Source organism: Haematobia irritans, chromosome 5 (assembly GCF_050003625.1).
Source record: "Haematobia irritans isolate KBUSLIRL chromosome 5, ASM5000362v1, whole genome shotgun sequence".
Taxonomy (NCBI): Eukaryota; Metazoa; Arthropoda; class Insecta; order Diptera; family Muscidae; genus Haematobia; species Haematobia irritans.
In genome coordinates, this window is record NC_134401.1 from 43,431,916 (window position 1) to 43,450,040 (window position 18,125).

Consider the following 18,125-nt stretch of genomic DNA (forward strand, 5'->3'; position numbering starts at 1 on the left):
GAAAAGTATTTGCAACGATGTTAATTTTGAATTTGACTCGCATCGAAAATTGTTTGACAAATTATTGAGTAGCGATATATTTCAATTTGAGGATAACACTTGAGATATTATTGCTAATGTGTTGAATTTCACTGTTGAGGGTAATGTCTGTTTTTTGTTGAGAACGCGATTTTCTCAACAATTTCTCAACTTGAATATTACCCTAATCCTTTGAAAAAATGTTTGAAAAATTGTTGAAATGTAGCATTTTTCAAACGTTTGTGTTTATTGGGTTGTGTTCACAGCCCTGTTTTTGTTGTTGTAGACTTAAATAAATTTTTGCTACCGAAAATTTCGCTAGAGGTGCATACCGGCCTTAAGCTAGTTGCGCTTGGCGTTTCACAAAATATAAAATAGCTCTTCTAAGAATAGTGATGGCAAAATACTTTCATGTACATCTTAATTTAATTTATTTATTTTCATATGCAACTAATGGTGTTTTCTTTTCTGAAAAAAGTGCTTTGCCGTCATTTTGTCTGTACAGAATGCGTATTTTTAAAATGTTACCAGCAACCTAAAAAAATGCTATCATTTCAGCGGGCAGAAAAGAATTCAAAGAAGGAAACAGGGCAATCGCAGCACTCTCGTTTGTTGGCAGTGCTGAAAATGCCCGTAATTTGCCTCTATGCGTGGCACTATTTTCACAACAGAATTCGAAGCCTTTTCGCACTTTTGCCTGTTTTTTTAGAAAAGAACCTAAAAAGTACATTTTCCGGCCAAAATGCAAAAAAAGTGCGCATTTTTCATAAGAAAAGAAAACGCCATAAGCCTTACAAAGGCCTTATACAGTTACTTAAATCAACATTTTGTACTTTTTGATATGCTTCCCCATCACAGTTGGCGATTGTTGTAGTGATATTTACGAGTCTGTGATAAGCGATGAGGATGAAATGGAGCTTTGAAATACTGGCAGGGATAATACACTACACACAATTTAAAAATAATAATCTTATTAAACATATCAATAAATAAGAACATAACAACAAACAACAAAACTTTAAATATCTTAAAGATTACTTGTAAACACTTTTGCGTTGAGTTTCTTTCTGTTGGTCTCATAAAACAAGGAATTCACAAAAAATCCATTTTAAACTGATAATAGGATGTAAATAAAACTGACGAATTCGAACACAACTTATAGTGTGGACAATATCTGGAATGTGTTTCGACTACTTATGCGCCGTCCATAAAGTCTAGAACTAAGATCACGTTTTCGCACGAAAAACTGTTATACTCCATATAAAAAACGTTAGCGCGGAATAAATGCGAAATCTTTGTTTTCAGCATTTTCAAACACATATTTAGACAAACTTGGATTTTTAGCACGAAAAAATAGGCGGGTATATTATTTCGCATAAATAAGTTAACATCCCAGGGTTTGAGATCCTATTTACGGAGATAGATGAAGATATTCGTTTTTCGCAGAAACGAACTTAGTACTAAGCATAAGGTGCTTAGTACTAGATAAGCATAAGGTGCTTAGTACTAGATATCCTAGATATTGTCCACAATATAAGTTACGTTTGAAGACTCGATCCTGCAGCTTGTTATTGAGATCGATAACACATTTATCGATATTTTACTTATAGTCTGGACGGCACATTAGACATGAATATTAGGGCTGTTTTCTTTTTGCACTGGATAGAACTTTTGTATGGCAATCGTTGCACTGGTGTTCTATCCAGTGCAACTATCAGTGCAAGTCGCACCAGAGTCACCATTATATGCGAATTTTGTAGTTGTCAAAATATGAATTGGCAACTAACTAAAATACTGGGGAGGAACACATCTCAAGTGAATGTCACATACTGAAAAGAAGAAGAAACAAAAGCAAATGTAAATAAACAAAACGGAAGTATTTGTTTAAATTTTGTTTCACTGCAACAAAAACAGGAATATGTATCGAATTATGTAGAAATATCTAGTGGCCCAACTTTAAATGTAGCGTCTCTAACAACTTCCAATAAAGGAACTCTCACGGAAGTGACGATTTCATTTGGACATTTCGTCAAAGGCCTTCTCTGTATTTCGTGAGACTCACAATAATTATGGAGTTCGAAAAAATTTAACCGCGCCTTAAATTTTTACAAAAACACCTTAAATGGCATGAGAATCAGTGAAATGTGTTTTATTTTCCTACAAATCAAAGTTTAAATTGCATGGCTCGGGTGGTGGAAGTTTAGTACGAAGGTCCAAAGAAAAGTCTTAATCCAAGAAATAAAAACAGTTCCTTCAATAATGGTGGGGGTAATATTATGGTCTGGGGGTCGTTTTTTGGACATGTTATGGCTCCGATTTATAGAGTATAGAGGGCACTATGCTTTTGGAAATCTTCAAAAACAGTTTGTCCCATGTAATATTACCATAACAATCACGGGAAATACCGTCTACATGGATTATTCAGTGCGATCATGATCTCCAGCACTCGTATAGTGTGCTAAAACAACTTATTTCTAATGAAAAAGTGTGTGTACTTGTACTCTATGTTTCGAATTCAGGCCAATGTCGTTCCTATGTTTAATAAAAAAATAATGTATTATACCCTTCATTGTGGACCAAATTCATTGATACCATCTCAAGTTTGTTGCGAGCTATATAAAGGTTGATATTCCCATATGCATGAATTTGAATCTGCACCGATTTAGACAAAATTGTATACACTTCAACAAAATCTATGTACTTAATATTTGAATCTAACTTTATGGGACGAAACATAATTTTAGTCAAAAAAAAATAATAATAATAATAATAATAAGAAAATCTGAAGTCTGGCGGGGCAGACTATAATATACACAACTTTGTATTTAGATCCACATTTTGATAAAATCTCAATCCTTCAAATTTAACACACATAACGACACCTAAATCTGAATCGATTTCAATCAAATTTACCAAGCATTGCTAGAATGTTAATTCTACTCTCTGTGCAAAACTTCACGAAAATCGGTAGTAAACTTTGGCCTCTGTTGTCATATGAGTCTAAATCGGACGAAAGATATATATGGGTGCTATATCTAAATCTGAACCGATTTCAATAAAATTTGGCACATTTGACTATACTACCAATTGTACTCCTAGTGCAAAATTTCTACCAAATTTGGGTTAAAATCTGGCTTCTAGGGCCGTATAAGTGGACGAAAGATATATATGGGAGCTATATCTAAATCTGAACCGATTTCTTCCAAAATGAATAGGGTTCTATTCTGACCCAAAACACAAACTTGTGCCAAATTCGAAGTCGATTGGGCTTAAATTGCGACCTAGACTTTGATTACAAAAATGTGTTCACGGACAGACGGACATGGCTATATCGACTCAGGAGCCCACCCTAAGCATTTTTGCCAAAGACACCATGTGTCTATCTCGTCTCCTTCTGGGTGTTGCAAACATATGCACTAACTTATAATACCCTGTTCAACAGTGTGGCGCAGGGTATAAACATTTTATAAATTGTTGTTCATTAGGCCGTGAAGTACAAAAATATAACAGCAGACATCTACTGCTGTTTTTAGCAGACTTTTTCTATGAGTATACTGGAAGTCGAGTCTGAATTTGGAAAATAAAGTTGTTAACTAGTTTTAAAGGATTTTAATAGCACATGGAGAACAAAAGCTGAAAAAATGAAAACTTAAAATTCGCTTCCTAGAAAGAAGTACACAAAACCGAAATTTAAAAAAAAAATGTGTCTTAAAAATATCCTTACTAGTATTCTCCGCTTCTTTGGCTCGGATTTAAAAAAAAAGGAAAAAAAAGGAAAGGGAAAAAGTAAATTTTTAAAGTAAAGACAAAATCTTTGTAACAGGACATGCCTTTTTTTGAGTGTATACTGCTTAATTTTCATAAATAAGGAAATTCGGTTCATCTCCCAAACCTATACCAATGATACCCTTGCTTATGTTTACTAATTCGCATGGGGTGGTTTAGGGTATGATATAGTCGGCCCCGCCCAATATGGACCAATTTTTGTATGGTTGTTAGAAACCACATACTAACACCACGTACCAAATTTCAACCGGATCGGATGAATTTTGCCCCTCCAAGAGTCTCCGAAGGTCAAATCTGGGGATCGGTTTATATGGGGGCTATACGTAAAGTAATGCGATATGGCCCTTTTCCAATAAGATACGACCTATATCAATAACAACTTCTTGTGCCAAGTTTCAAGTCGATAGCTTGTTTCGAACGGAAGTTGGCGTGATTTCAACAGACTGACCGACCATCATCGGGTCGTATTTTTTCCAAAATGAGGCCGGTCAGGCAGTTACTGTGAATGGTGTTCGCTATCGTAAGATGATAACGAACTTTGTATGGCCCGAATTTGCCATACAGCTAACGAAACAATGGCTCTTTTGCGCAACAAATTTAATGTCCGTGTTATCTCACGTAATGGCAATGTCAATTGACCGCCAAGATCATGTGATTTGACACCGTTGGACTTTTTTCTTTGTGGTTATTTGAAAGAAAAGGTGTACGTCGATAAGCCAGCAACAATTCAATAGCTAAAGGACGAGATAATTCGGCACATTAACGGCATAGAACCTCAATTATGCCCCAGCGTCATCGAAAATTTGGACCATCGGATGGAGGTGTGCCACCGAGGTCGTGGCGTCTATTTGGCCTATAGTTTGTTCCATACATAATTGAGTAATACGAATATATCATAAAAAAATAAAATTTCAATAATGTCCTAAATAGTTTGTGTTTTATTCAAAATCAACATCGGCCCTTGAAAATTTAACCACCCTATTCTTTATGGGGTCTTAGAGCAATTTTTCGATCTGTTACAAACGGAATGACAAACTTAAAAAACCGCCATTTTATGGTGGAGGGTATAAAAATAGCATTTGGAATAGTATATAATAATAAAATTGCCTTCTTCATCATTATTTAGAAAATATTCACCAAGACAGTATGATTTTGGTTTGGATTTTGCGGTAAAATTTAAAATTTTCATGAATTGTTTAGATATTTACGCTTCATTTGTGTATAATTTTTCTATTCTTTAGTTAACCCTCTAATGCCCAATCCCGCCTTTAGGCGGGCTTCAATAAATAAGGAAGCTTTTAGTAAAACACACCTTAACACAATAAAAATGGGTAAAATAAAAAGAAAACAGTTGGAACTGTTCAAGAGGCTTTGCAGCATATACTGAATTTTACCTATAAAATTTTCTTGTTTAGTTTTCTTGCTTTTGTGTCGTTAACATTAAATATTTATTCAGATGGCCAAAAAATTGGGGCATTAGAGGGTTAATTATACAAACATAATCCAAAAATGAATAAAGTTAAGTTAATTTGCTGAAGAAATAATAATTCCGATAACTAAAATAAACCTAATTTTTTTAATGGTTACATTTTCTTAATAAATTTTAAAATAATAAAAACTTTTGTCTTACACTTTTCGACATTTTTTATTTTCACGGCGAAAGCTTAGGGAAACCTTGAAAATAAAAAATGTAAAAACAAGTGTAATGAAACTTAGTTTTTATTGATGGAACCATGAACGCCTAAATGTTTTTTAACATATTTAAAAATTTTGAAAGAAAATCTTCACTCCAGCGCCTCTAAAATGGGATTTCGTGATAAAGACTCCTTGTTCCAACAAGCAAACACCTCTAACACACGGCCTGGGATGTGAAAATATGGCTCCTTCACAACACTAAATATCTCAAAACGCAACCACAAAGCCCAGGTAGCAACCCCATTGAAAACTAGGATCTCATTTGGAACCGTGGATCGGACAAAACCAAATTTCATCTTGGACAGCCCTTAAAAAAGTGTTACAAGAAGAATGGGGCAAAATCTCTCAAGAAACGTGTCGATGCCAAGACGACTGGAAGCCATTTGCGCTAACAAAGGGTACTATTCCAAATACTAAGTGGACCAAAATAATGTCTCATACAATGTGATTACTGATACGACGAATACTTTTGTGAGCTTTTTTTGTAGTTTTTTGATCTAATGATTAAAAATAATACAATAAAATTAATTTCACGATTTTTGTTTACGTTTTGCTGTTATGTATATCCATGGAAACATTTTAATAAAACTTTTTCATATAAATGTTAAGCGGTTTGCGATTTCAAGATATAAAAAAGAATATTTTTGTGAGTCACTGTATATGTTTTGTTTTTGTTTTTTGTATGACTTGTTTTATGGTCTAAAACAGCAAGAAATCCCTTTCTCAACTAAATATACAAATAAACTTGCGATATTTGTTTGTGGCTGGTGGTGGTGATGTTTTTCTCTGCCTACAATTATTGGTATTTCGTTCCAAAGAAAAACTTATAAACCAAGGTGGCTATTAAACCCAAGACAAAAGGCATCAGCCATGACTTCATTACGATTCCTCGTTCTTTTGCTCAGTATTCCATGTGGGTTCGGATTTTTCTTGAACATTTGTACGCTCTTCAGCAACTAGTTAACCGATTTTGTATTGTTGCATCATTTCACGGGCATATGAACTGTGACCAACTTCTTCGAAATTTTCTGTAGCATCTTTACCAGCTTGTTCGATCAAGACTTCTTCACCACCAGGATGCTCATTGAGAAAAGGGGTCACGTCATACACGTTGTTGTGGATTATGAACCAATTCTTTTCTTTTGTAATATTTTTGGCAACTTCGGCGTGGGTAAATTATTTTACATTTTGCGATGACATGGTGTTTAATTAAATAATTTGTGGTATTAAGTTGAATTATATTTCCTGTATATTCTCTCCCTCTTGTGATGGCTGGCCGAAGTCTGTAATTCTACGTTAACTAGGCTTTTGTGATTTTGATGCAATTGGCATATCCATTTCTATACCACACATGCTTGTGGTATTAGCCACTTGTAAATCCACCACTTGAGCAAATTCCCATATTTTCACGCGTTTGGTTGATAAACATGACGCACTGAATCTGTTTCCACGCACGTAGCTGTTGCCAGCAGTCATTTGTTTTTGAAAGGCAAGCAGCAAATCCTTTAAAATTAATAATCACTCTTTCGTTTTTGGTACACTTATTTCTATAAATTGATTATTAAATGTATACCCCCTATTTTTATTTGTAAACAATAACTTTGATTTTGACATTTGACGACCAAGTGTTGCCAATCAAAATCGAAAATTGAACTGGTTAGACGTTTTGCGTTTTCTTTTTGCACTGGTTATCAGTGCAATAAGAAAACAGACCTATTATCGAACGGATAAACTTATAGTCTGAACGACGCATTATGCATCTACCTTATAAGTGTATTTAATTTGTCCTTATTTTTGAATGTTGGTATCCCTATGTGACAGTTCAAATTTTCTGTAAAATGGCAACCCCTCGTCATAGCTTGCTACCTGAATTACTTCACGAAAAAACCAACAAAACAATAAAAGACGCATAATTCAATTCTTTGTGATCCTTGGGCCTGATCCCGTTGCAACAATAATACGCAATACATTTTGGACACACACACTCACACACTGTTAAATAAATTAATTATATCGCAGCAGCTGTCATAAAAAAAAAAACAATTTCTTAAGATGGTGTTCGGCGATGATGGTAAGTGACATATGAAACTAGATATTTCGCATTCGTTGGTTCGACTGCGAAACGTTAACATATAAAATATTGAATTAAAATGTGGCAACTATTTTCCGATCTTGCTATCCTTGGGAATGATCTAAATCGTCTACGAGAAGATGAAAATTATAAGATTATCAATGGCAAAGCTTTCACCGAAGACAATATATTGGTATTCAACCTCTTCATATACAACATACCGAAAAGTGTGAGTTCCCCCATTTGTTTTTTGGACCCCAGCAAACAATTTCAGAACATTTTTGGCTAAAGTTTTTTTTTTTTTGTTTTCATTGTAGTTAAACAAGGACCAAGTTTTTAATTATTTTCGGAAATTTGGAGAAGTAAAAAGCGTGCGTTTGCTTAAAGATCAAAAGCGTAAAAATGTTCCAAATAGTCCCAGGATTGGTTTTGTCAACTTTTCAGATGCGGCTGCTGCTACTAAGTAAGTACTGACCAATTTTCTTTCGAAGTCTCACAAATACACTGAATAACTATTTGGGTGAAATTTAGTATATGAAATATGAACGATTAGATAAAGAATTCTTTCAAAGAAGGAAGGATAGAATAGAGTTATTGTTTTTTGTAGGGTTTATCTTGCTTTTATTGTTTTTGTGTCTCACACTAAATTTTTGCGGCTTAAATCTACTTTAGTACAAGTGGTCCGATTGGTCCAATTATTGGACTCTGTCCATAGGAGAAAGTCTGAAACCCCGGCGGAAGGCCGGCCAACTATACCCAATTTTTAAGGGTCGGTATCTCGAAAACTACGCTCTTCCGACAAAATTTTTACTTAATTTCAATTTGGAAAATGTTATTTCAATAGAAAATTTTGTGGAAATTTTATTTCTATAGAAAATTTTGTCAAAATTTTATTTTTATAGAAACTTGTAGAAATTTTATTTCTTTTTTTTCTGGTGGATTATCGTTGACCTTTTTATTTATTTTTAAGAAATATTTTTCATAGTTTCGGCTATAGGTCGATTAAAAAACATAGATATGATGTTTTTCTTTTATTTGTATTTCCAATATTTCGGTTGAGTTCGTCAAAACCGTTTTCAAGGCTGAAGTGAAACAAAAAACAGATTTTTTTTAATTTAATTACAAAAACCACTAACAAACAAAACCAAACAATAAATTCTTAAACTATTATAATTTACATTTGTTCTGGTGTGCACAGCTTCACACTCTGTTTTACACTGAATTGAACTTTCTATTGTGCTTTTGTATTGTATGTCTATATATTCAAGCGCAGTTCCCAATGTCTTTCTTGTAATTCATTCTCTCGTCAGGTGGAGTGTTGATAATGTGTAGCATCTCAAGAGTAAATCTGCGTTTGTAATTGTTTTCGGGGTCTAGAATTTCTACATCTTCTAAGTTTAGCTTGTGACCAGTCTGCGCACAGTGGGCCGCAAGCGCTGTTTTCTGCTCCATGGGTGTGCCAGTGGCTTTAATGTCAGATTTGTGAGAAGATAGTCTGGTTTTGAGTTTTGTCATTGTAGTACCATTATATGTCTTTTGACATAAATAAGTCTGATATATACGACAAAGATAAATGCCTTAAAGACTACCAAAACAGTAAAGGGACTATTTAGCAAAACTAAAACCAAAATAAAAAATGACGATAAAAGCAATGTAATATATAGGATTAAATGTAAAGGTGACAAATCTAATTTATGTCAAAAGACATATATTACTACTACAATGACAAAACTCAAAACCAGACTATCTTCTCACAAATCTGACATTAAAGCCACTGACAAGCCCATGGAGCAGAAAACAGCATTTGTGGCCCACTGTGCGCAGACTGGTCACAAGCCAAACTTAGAAGATGTAGAAATTCTAGACCACGAAAACAATTACAGACGCAGATTTAGTCTTGAGATGCTACACATTATCAACACTCCACCTGACGAGAGAATGAATTACAAGAAAGACATTGAGAACTGCGCTGGAATATATAGACATATAATACAAAAGCACAATAGAAAGTTAAATTCAGTGTAAAACAGAGTGTGAAGCTGTGCACACCAGAGCAAATGTAAATTATAATAGTTTAATAATTTATTGTTTGGTTTTGTTTGTTAGTGATTTTTGTAATTAAATTTAAAAAAGTTTTCTGTTTTTTGTTTCACTTCAGCCTTGAAAACGGTTTTTACGAAGTCAACCGAAATATTGGAAATAAAAATAAAAGAAAAACATCATATCTATGTTTTTTAATCGACCTATAGCCGAAACTATGAAAAATAATTCTTAGAAATTTTATTTCTATAGAAAATTTTGTCAAAATTTTATTTTTATAGAAAATTTTGTCGAAATTTTATTTCTATAGAAAATTTTGTCTAAATTTTATTTCTATAGAAAATATTGTCAAAATTTTATTTTTATAGAAAATTTAGTCAAAATTTTATTACTATAGAAAATTTTGTCAAAATTTTATTTATATCGAAAATTTTGTCAAAATTTTATTTCTATAGAAACTTTTGTTAAAATTTTATTTCTATAGAAAATTTTGTCAAAATTTTATTTCTATAGAAAATTTTGTCAAAATTTTATTTTTATAGAAAATTTTATTTCCATAGAAAATTTTGTCAAAATTTTATTTTTTGGAAAATTTTGTAAAAATTTTATTTTTTTAGAAAATTTTGTCAAAATTTTATTTCTAAGAAAATTTTGTCAACATTTTTTTTCTATCGAAAATTTTGTCAACATTTTATTTCACTCAAAAAAAAAAGTGAACTCTCTATTTCACTAAAGCCAATTTAACTTTATTTTAGTTCATGGAATTATTAAGTTTGGAGAAAGTTTCCTTTACTCTAATATTTTTTTGCGTACGTTAGTTAAATTAACTAAAACCGAGGAAAAAATATACTCAAATGAAGCATAAAGATTAACTAATTTCGTGTATTCTACAAAATAGTTCAGAATTTCTTTAAATTTGTAAATTTTAATTATATTTGCTTAGTTCGGCTTGAGGTCATGTGAATAAAAACAGATGTTGTTTTTTGAGTTGTATTTTTATATTTAAAATTTTCCAATATTTCGAGACATCTCCGATGCTCGTCTTCAGGGAAATTACTTTAAACAAAAAGAAAAAACATTTAACACATTAACAAAAAATATATCATTACATGAAAAACACAGATAATTACATTTAAATTTAAAGAACAGTGAACTTCTTTACAAGGGAGTATATTTACAACTAAAAGCTAATCTGTCTTTCTATATTTTTGTACAATATTTCTATAAATATGTGCACAATGGTCCGTATCAGTCTTAAAATTCATTCGTCTTTCTGCAGGTACATTTATAATATGTAGCATCTCCAGAGTAAATCTCCTTTTATAATTGGTGTCTTGCGTCAAAATATCTACGTCCTTAAAGTTTGGTTTGTGTCCTGTTAAAGTGCAATGTGCTGCAAGTGCTGTCTTTTGCTCCAAGGGCTTATCAGTGGCTTTCTGATCAGATTTATGCCCTGAGGGTCTAGTTTTTAATTTGGTTTTCGTTGTACCAATATATACTTTTTGGCAAGTATCAGAGTCATTTCCATTGGATCTGATCTTATATAAAGGGTGATTCTTTTGAGGTTAGGATTTTCATGCATTAGTATTTGACAGATCACGTGGGATTTCAGACATGGTGTCAAAGAGAAAGATGCTCAGTATGCTTTGACATTTCATCATGAATAGACTTACTAACGAGCCACAACGTCGAATTTTCAGTGAATGGGCCCTAGAAAAGTTGGCAGAAAATCCGCTTTTTTATCGACAAATTTTGTTCAGCGATGAGGCTCATTTCTGGTTGAATGGCTACGTAAATAAGCAAAATTGCCGCATTTGGAGTGAAGAGCAACCAGAAGCCGTTCAAGAACTGCCCATGCATCCCGAAAAATGCACTGTTTGGTGTGGTTTGTACGCTGGTGGAATCATTGGACCGTATTTTTTCAAAGATGCTGTTGGACGCAACGTTACGGTGAATGGCGATCGCTATCGTTCGATGCTAACAAACTTTTTGTTGCCAAAAATGGAAGAACTGAACTTGGTTGACATGTGGTTTCAACAAGATGGCGCTACATGCCACACAGCTCGCGATTCTATGGCCATTTTGAGGGAAAACTTCGGAGAACAATTCATCTCAAGAAATGGACCGGTAAGTTGGCCACCAAGATCATGCGATTACACGCCTTTAGACTATTTTTTGTGGGGCTACGTCAAGTCTAAAGTCTACAGAAATAAGCCAGCAACTATTCCAGCTTTGGAAGACAACATTTCCGAAGAAATTCGGGCTATTCCGGCCAAAATGCTCGAAAAAGTTGCCCAAAATTGGACTTTCCGAATGGACCACCTAAGACGCAGCCGCGGTCAACATTTAAATGAAATTATCTTCAAAAAGTAAATGTCATGGACCAATCTAACGTTTCAAATAAAGAACCGATGAGATTTTGCAAATTTTATGCGTTTTTTTTTTAAAAAAAGTTATCAAGCTCTTAACAAATCACCCTTTAGTGCCTTAGAATTATAGTATCTAAGTATGGTAACTTGTTGTACTCTTCTGTTTCCATTGTAAATTGAATTTGTCTATCAAAGGCGTTTAAAGCTGATAAAGTGGCCTGAACGTCATTTTTATTCAAAATACAGAACAGATCATCTACATATTTTGTCATTATTTTTGGTTTAATAGTCAATTTTTCCAATACTGAGTACAAGAGTACTTCCATTACAATATCGGCGATAATAGGTGAAGCTGGTGATCCCATTGGCATTCCTTTACGTTGTTCATACACCTTGTCATCATATACAAAATATCTTGAGCCCTTTATACAAAAAGTTAACATTTCTATAAAAATATCCATCGTTATCTTCGTATAGTCCTTTATTTCGTCCCATTTTTCTTATATATTCTTAATCGCCAAATTTACGGGAATGCTTGGAAAAAGAGATACTACGTCAAACGAGATCATTGTTTCGTTGTCCTCAATCTTAATATTACTGGTTTTATTCTTAAATTCAATTGCGTCCTTTACATTATATTTGGAATCTTTCGTCAAAATTTTCAAAATATTTACAATATATTTTGATAGTTCATAAGAGGGGGAATTTATTGAAGAACATATCGGTCTTACAGGGATTCCTTCCTTATGTATCTTCGGAAGTCCATAAATTCGAGGGGCGTTAGTAGTTTTACATATCAATTTGTAAATTTTACCAAAAATGCGTCCATCATGAACTTCGTCTGTCATTAAAGACATTCTTGCAATTTGAACTCCAAGTTTTTCCTTTTAACTACAAAATTTTCTTTAACAAGTGAAAAAACTTAGTTATGTCTAATAAATTGTCTGAATTTGTCGAAAAATATTTACTTATTTTTATTACATCGGCGTGATGCTTTTTATTACATCGGCGTGATGCCAACGTTTGTAATACTGTTTAGTTAAAATTTTCTACAAATATTCAAAATTTTCTAAAATTAACCGAAAGTTTTCTTCCTGGTGGGTTCACTGTTTTTTTCAGTGTTCTATAGAAAATTTTGTGAATATTTTATTTCTTTAGAAAATTTTGTCAAAATTTTATTTCTATAGAAAATTTTGTTAAGCTACACTTGTAGTTTAGTCAATGCATGGCTTTAAGCTGAGATCAAAAACAACAATAACGATTGAAGAGAAGCCAATAATAACAAACAAAACGAATGAAGATAGAGGAAGCACGCTCAAAAACAAACCCAGCCAACTAAATACAAATCGATGATTTGAGTTTGGCAAAGGAAAAGAGATATGCTTGCAAATTTGTTTAGGCAGTAGCCGACTATTAAACCCGTTTCGGAAGGTTCAAGTGTATTTCACTTTAGGTTGAGTGAATTACCCGAATTTATTCTGATAATTGGTTGATAGTTTTGCTGCAAGTAGAGGATGCTGATGAGGAATGTGGTAATTCCGAAACAGCTGTACATCCAACCATCTTGCAGTCTATAGGGCTTTGCCCAAATAAATTTGACAAGCATACTTTTCCTCTGTTGGTTAAGCTAAACTTGTAGTTTAGTCAATGCATGGCTATAAGCTGAGATCAAAAACAACAATAACAAAATTTTATTTCTATAGAAAATTTTGTCAAAATTTTATTTGTCAAAATTTTATTTCTATAGAAAAATTATGAAGTACTCCCTGTGCAAAATTTCAACTAAATAGGAGGTAAAAATTGGCCTCTGTGGTCATATTAGTGTAAATCGGGCGAAAGCTATAATGGGGGATATATCCAAATCTGAACCGATTTCAACCATATTTGGCAAAATCTACCAAACAGTAAAAATCTATCATATTTGGTATACTTCTACCAACTGTGGCAACCATGGTTGTAAATCGTAAACTTATCTCAAAAAATCAAATTTAAATTTTATTCATATCAATGGGGCATGATTTGCGCTAAATTATTGTAAAATTGTAGTGCTGAATTAGTTTGGGTGAGAATGTATATATCCTTGGTCTCTCAATAAAGATGATCTAGAGGTGTGATGTGGAGATACACAGTCACCGTTTTATGGACTGAGTTCTGGCAATGGATGAGAATTTGGCCATATTGAAGGGACAGAAAAAAAATTTAGAATAAAAATACACACAACGTTTTTAAACCTTTTGTGATCGAATTTTAATGGATCGATCTCTTGATTTTCTTTTTACCCCTGCAGAGTTTTACAAAATAACAACCACTACATAAATAAGAAACGCATACAGATTCGAGCGTGTGATAGTTGGCATCAACCTGGCGCTAAAGAAAATTCAGATTCCACAGCAACAACAAGCACCGCTAATAATAATGCCAATTCTGCATCATGCTCAGAACAGGAAGCTTTAATATTACAACTAAACGATGATTGTTTGGAAATGATACTCAAGTTTTTGCCCATGGTTGATCAAATCAATTTCGCTCAAACTTGTTGTCGCCTTAAAGACATTTTCGCCATGCATTCCAAGAGCGAATATAAAATATTGCTACTAAACGATTTGGATAATCTAACGTTATGGCAAATACGTCAATTCCTTCAAATGGCTGGGCCACATATACAAACATTGGAAGGCGAGATGATACACAAACATAGCCACCGAGTTATTGAATCTATGGGTTTATTCTGTACAAATGTAGAGGTCATTAATATCCAAAGTTCATTATTGAAACCAGTTATGCTGCGTAAATTGTTTAAGAAAATGAAGAATGTCAAAGTTTTGACATTACACGATACAGATTTGGTGGATTCTTGCATTCCAATTTTAAAGAATTTATCAAATTTAAAGGAACTTTCTTTAGATGGAAATTGTGAACTAACAGGTAAGTCCATGGGGTTTATTAAAAAAAAAAAAAACATTTCGCAAGAATTAAATATGAGTCGTAGAAATTCATTAATCTAACTTTAATATATTCTTTAGGCAATAAGTTCTTGTTTGTTTGTGTTTTTCTACTACGTTCTTTTTTTAATTCTTTCCTTTTTATTAATTCACCTCCTAGGGAACTACCTCAAAGATCTTGTCACAGTCGAAAGTCTCTCTCTAAATAGTTGTGGTCGTATATCATCACGTCATTTTACAAAAATCTGTAAATGCCTCACCCAACTACGTTCTTTGGAAATCAATCATTGTTCTCTCTTGAAAACAGCAGAGATTAAAGACGCCTTTAAACACTTAAAAAATTTGGAAACTCTTAAGATAGGCATTCAAGTCCATCAATATCCTAACATCGCTCAGTTGCCAAAATTAAAACATCTTTCAGTGTATTCGTCTAGTGAATCGATACAAGCAGACTTCTTTGCGGAATTGGCAAAGCATCAAAGCAATCAATTGGAAACACTTAGTGTTGATAATTACAATTGTATGAATTTGGAGAAAGCTACATATGTGTCGGAGTTGAAGAAGTTGAAAAAACTCGTCTGCCCTAATAACTATCGATTTGATGATGAGTGCATGGAAAAAATAGCCCTACTTCCAGACCTTGAGATCTTATGTGTGATGAATTGTAATGGATTCACCAGTAAGGGCCTATTGGCTGTTATCAGGTCTTGTCACAAACTCCATACTATTAATATTGGAAGTTGTAAGCAACTAAACGAGTCGTTCGCCAAGGAAGTTTTACAGCTAATAAAGTCGCAACAAATCCAACGACAAGAAACTAAAGTTTTGAAAATCTCCGGGTATCGTTCGGGCATTGAAGACTTTTCCGTTAAAACACCTGAATTTGAAGCAGCAAAAGATCTAATAGAATTCAAACTTGATTTTGATGTCCAAACTCTGGATGATCTTTTATACGGTGATATGGATCTCATTGATTATGATGACTATTACGATGATGATGATGACGATGATGATTATGATGGTCTGGACTATTTGGGACACGATATCGATAATTTCGGCGATGATGACTACTACATGTACTATTCGGACGGAGATGATGATATTGATAACGAATTTGCAAATCATCTTCTTCGTCATGCTTTCCTTGGGAATTTCGGTTATGGAGATGGCGATGGATGGGGATTTTAAATAATGCGATTTGCAGGTAGGTACACATATAATATAAATATATACAAGTAAAAATGGTCACCTGAGTAGAAATTCGAATGGAAAAGAATTAAAGTAAACTAAGAATTTATTTGTTTCTTATTTCGGCTTGAAGCCCTCTTCTTGTAATGAAATTCCCTTTACGACTTTAGATTGTATTGTATACAATTTATTCCTTCCAATATTTCGATTAAAAACGTTTTTCTTCGACGGGAATATTAAAATTTTAAAGGATTTGTTTTTTCGTCGCGGTATCCGTATGTTGGCTTGCGATCAATAACTTCGATTGACCAGTCTGATACATTTTTTTCGAAATGAATTCTCAACCATTGGAAAAAATCCCGCATTTTTAAATTGCCTTCCATATAAATTATTGATATTGTTTCAGTGGAGTTTACATAAATAAATAATTTAATATATATATAATAATTTAGTAAATGTTTCCAATAATTTAATTTATTCTCCAGGTGACCATTAGCTTTACATTTGTATATTCGTTATTTTCTCTTCTGATCGCATGTAACAAATATTTTGTTCTGTTTTAGATAAAGTCTCTAAAATCCATTCTTTCCACACCAGTACTTGCTGTAAGCAGAATTAATAGTATACTCCCATAACGTATTAGCGTCGCCATAGATGCTTATATCATCATAGCGTGTCGTCTATAGACTTTAACTCGAATTTTTTACTATTATTGTTATGCGTATTGTTTCTTTGATTTTCCTTTTTCGTCTTTTCATCACATGAAAGAACATTGATGATACTACCCAATAAAAAATTACATTGATATTGATATAAACATAATGTGTTTTTTTATTGAAAAAGGCCCAGGAAATTATCTGTTATAATTTTGTCAAAATTTCATTACTCTAGGAAATTTCTTGTCTATAGAAAATTTGTTTTTAAATTCCTTTGCTATAGAAAATTTTGTCAAAATTTCGTTGCGATAGGAAAGTTTGTCAAAATTTCTTGTCTATTGAAAATTTGTTTTGCTATAAAAAATTTTGTCAAAATTTCTTTGGTATAGGAAATTTTGTCAAAATTTCTTTGGTATAGGAAATTTTGTTAAAATTTCTTTGCTATAGGAAATTTTGTCAAAATTTCTTTGGTATAGGAAATTTTGTCAATGTTTCTTTGCTTAGGCAATTTTATCAAAATTCCTGTCTATGGAAAATTTGTCAAAATTTCTTTGCTATAGGAAATTTTGTCAAAATTGCTGTCTATAGGAAATTTTGTCAAAATTTCTTTGCTATAGGAAATTTTGTCAAAAATTCTTTGCTATAGGAAATGTTGTCAAAATTTTTTTGCTATAGGAAATTTGTCAAAATTTCTTTGCTATAGGAAATTTTGTCAACATTTCTTTGCTATAGGAAAGTTTGTCAAAATTTCTTTGCTGTCGAAAATTTTTTCAAAATTTCTTTAATATAGGAAATTTTGTCAACATTTCTTTGCTATAGGAAAGTTTGTCAAAATTTCTTTGCTGTAGAAAATTTTTTCAAAATTTCTTTAATATAGGAAATTTTGTCGAAATTTCTTTGCTATAGGAAATTTTGTCAAAATTTCTTTGCTATAGGAAATTTCGTCAAAATTTCTTTGCTATAGGAAAGTTTGTCAAAATTTCTTTTCTATAGGAAATTTTGTCAAAATTTCTTAGCTAGAGAAAATTTTGTCAAAACTTCTTTTCTATAGGAATTTTTTTTTTTAAATTTCTTTGGTATAGGGTATTTGTCAAGATTATTTTGTTATAGGAAAATTTCTCAGAATTATTTTGCTAAAATTCCTAAATTTTGCTTGTTTTGTCAAAATTCCTTTGCTATAGGATATTTTGTCAAAATTCCTTTGCTATAGGAAATTTTGTCAAAATTCCTTTGCTATAGAAAATTTTGTCAAAATTCCTTTGCTATAGGAAATTTTGTTAAAATTCCTTTGCTATAGGAAATTTTGTCAAAATTCCTTTGCTATAGGAAATTTTGTCAAAATTTCTTTAATATAGGAAAT

General features: G+C 32.6%; 1 protein-coding gene and 1 pseudogene across 2 annotated transcripts; one reads left to right on the forward strand and one right to left on the reverse strand.

Annotated features, from left to right (window-relative positions):
- Positions 1–6,023: 6,023 nt before the first annotated feature.
- On the reverse strand, positions 6,024–7,135 carry LOC142237461 (cytochrome b5-like; annotated as a pseudogene).
- A 206-nt stretch (positions 7,136–7,341) lies between these two features.
- On the forward strand, positions 7,342–16,931 carry LOC142237460 (uncharacterized). Of its 2 annotated transcripts, XM_075308788.1 has the most exons (6): positions 7,342–7,570; positions 7,711–7,799; positions 7,888–8,033; positions 14,267–14,904; positions 15,082–16,125; positions 16,673–16,931. In XM_075308788.1, the coding sequence occupies exons 1-5, from the start codon at positions 7,552–7,554 to the stop codon at positions 16,107–16,109; spliced, it is 1,920 nt and encodes a 639-aa protein (XP_075164903.1). In that variant the 5' UTR covers positions 7,342–7,551; the 3' UTR covers positions 16,110–16,125; positions 16,673–16,931. The 2 variants fall into 2 exon arrangements, with proteins under 2 accessions (XP_075164903.1, XP_075164902.1); XM_075308787.1 differs by lacking the exon at positions 7,342–7,570 and having other exon boundaries at positions 7,598–7,799.
- The last annotated feature ends 1,194 nt before the right edge of the window (positions 16,932–18,125 follow it).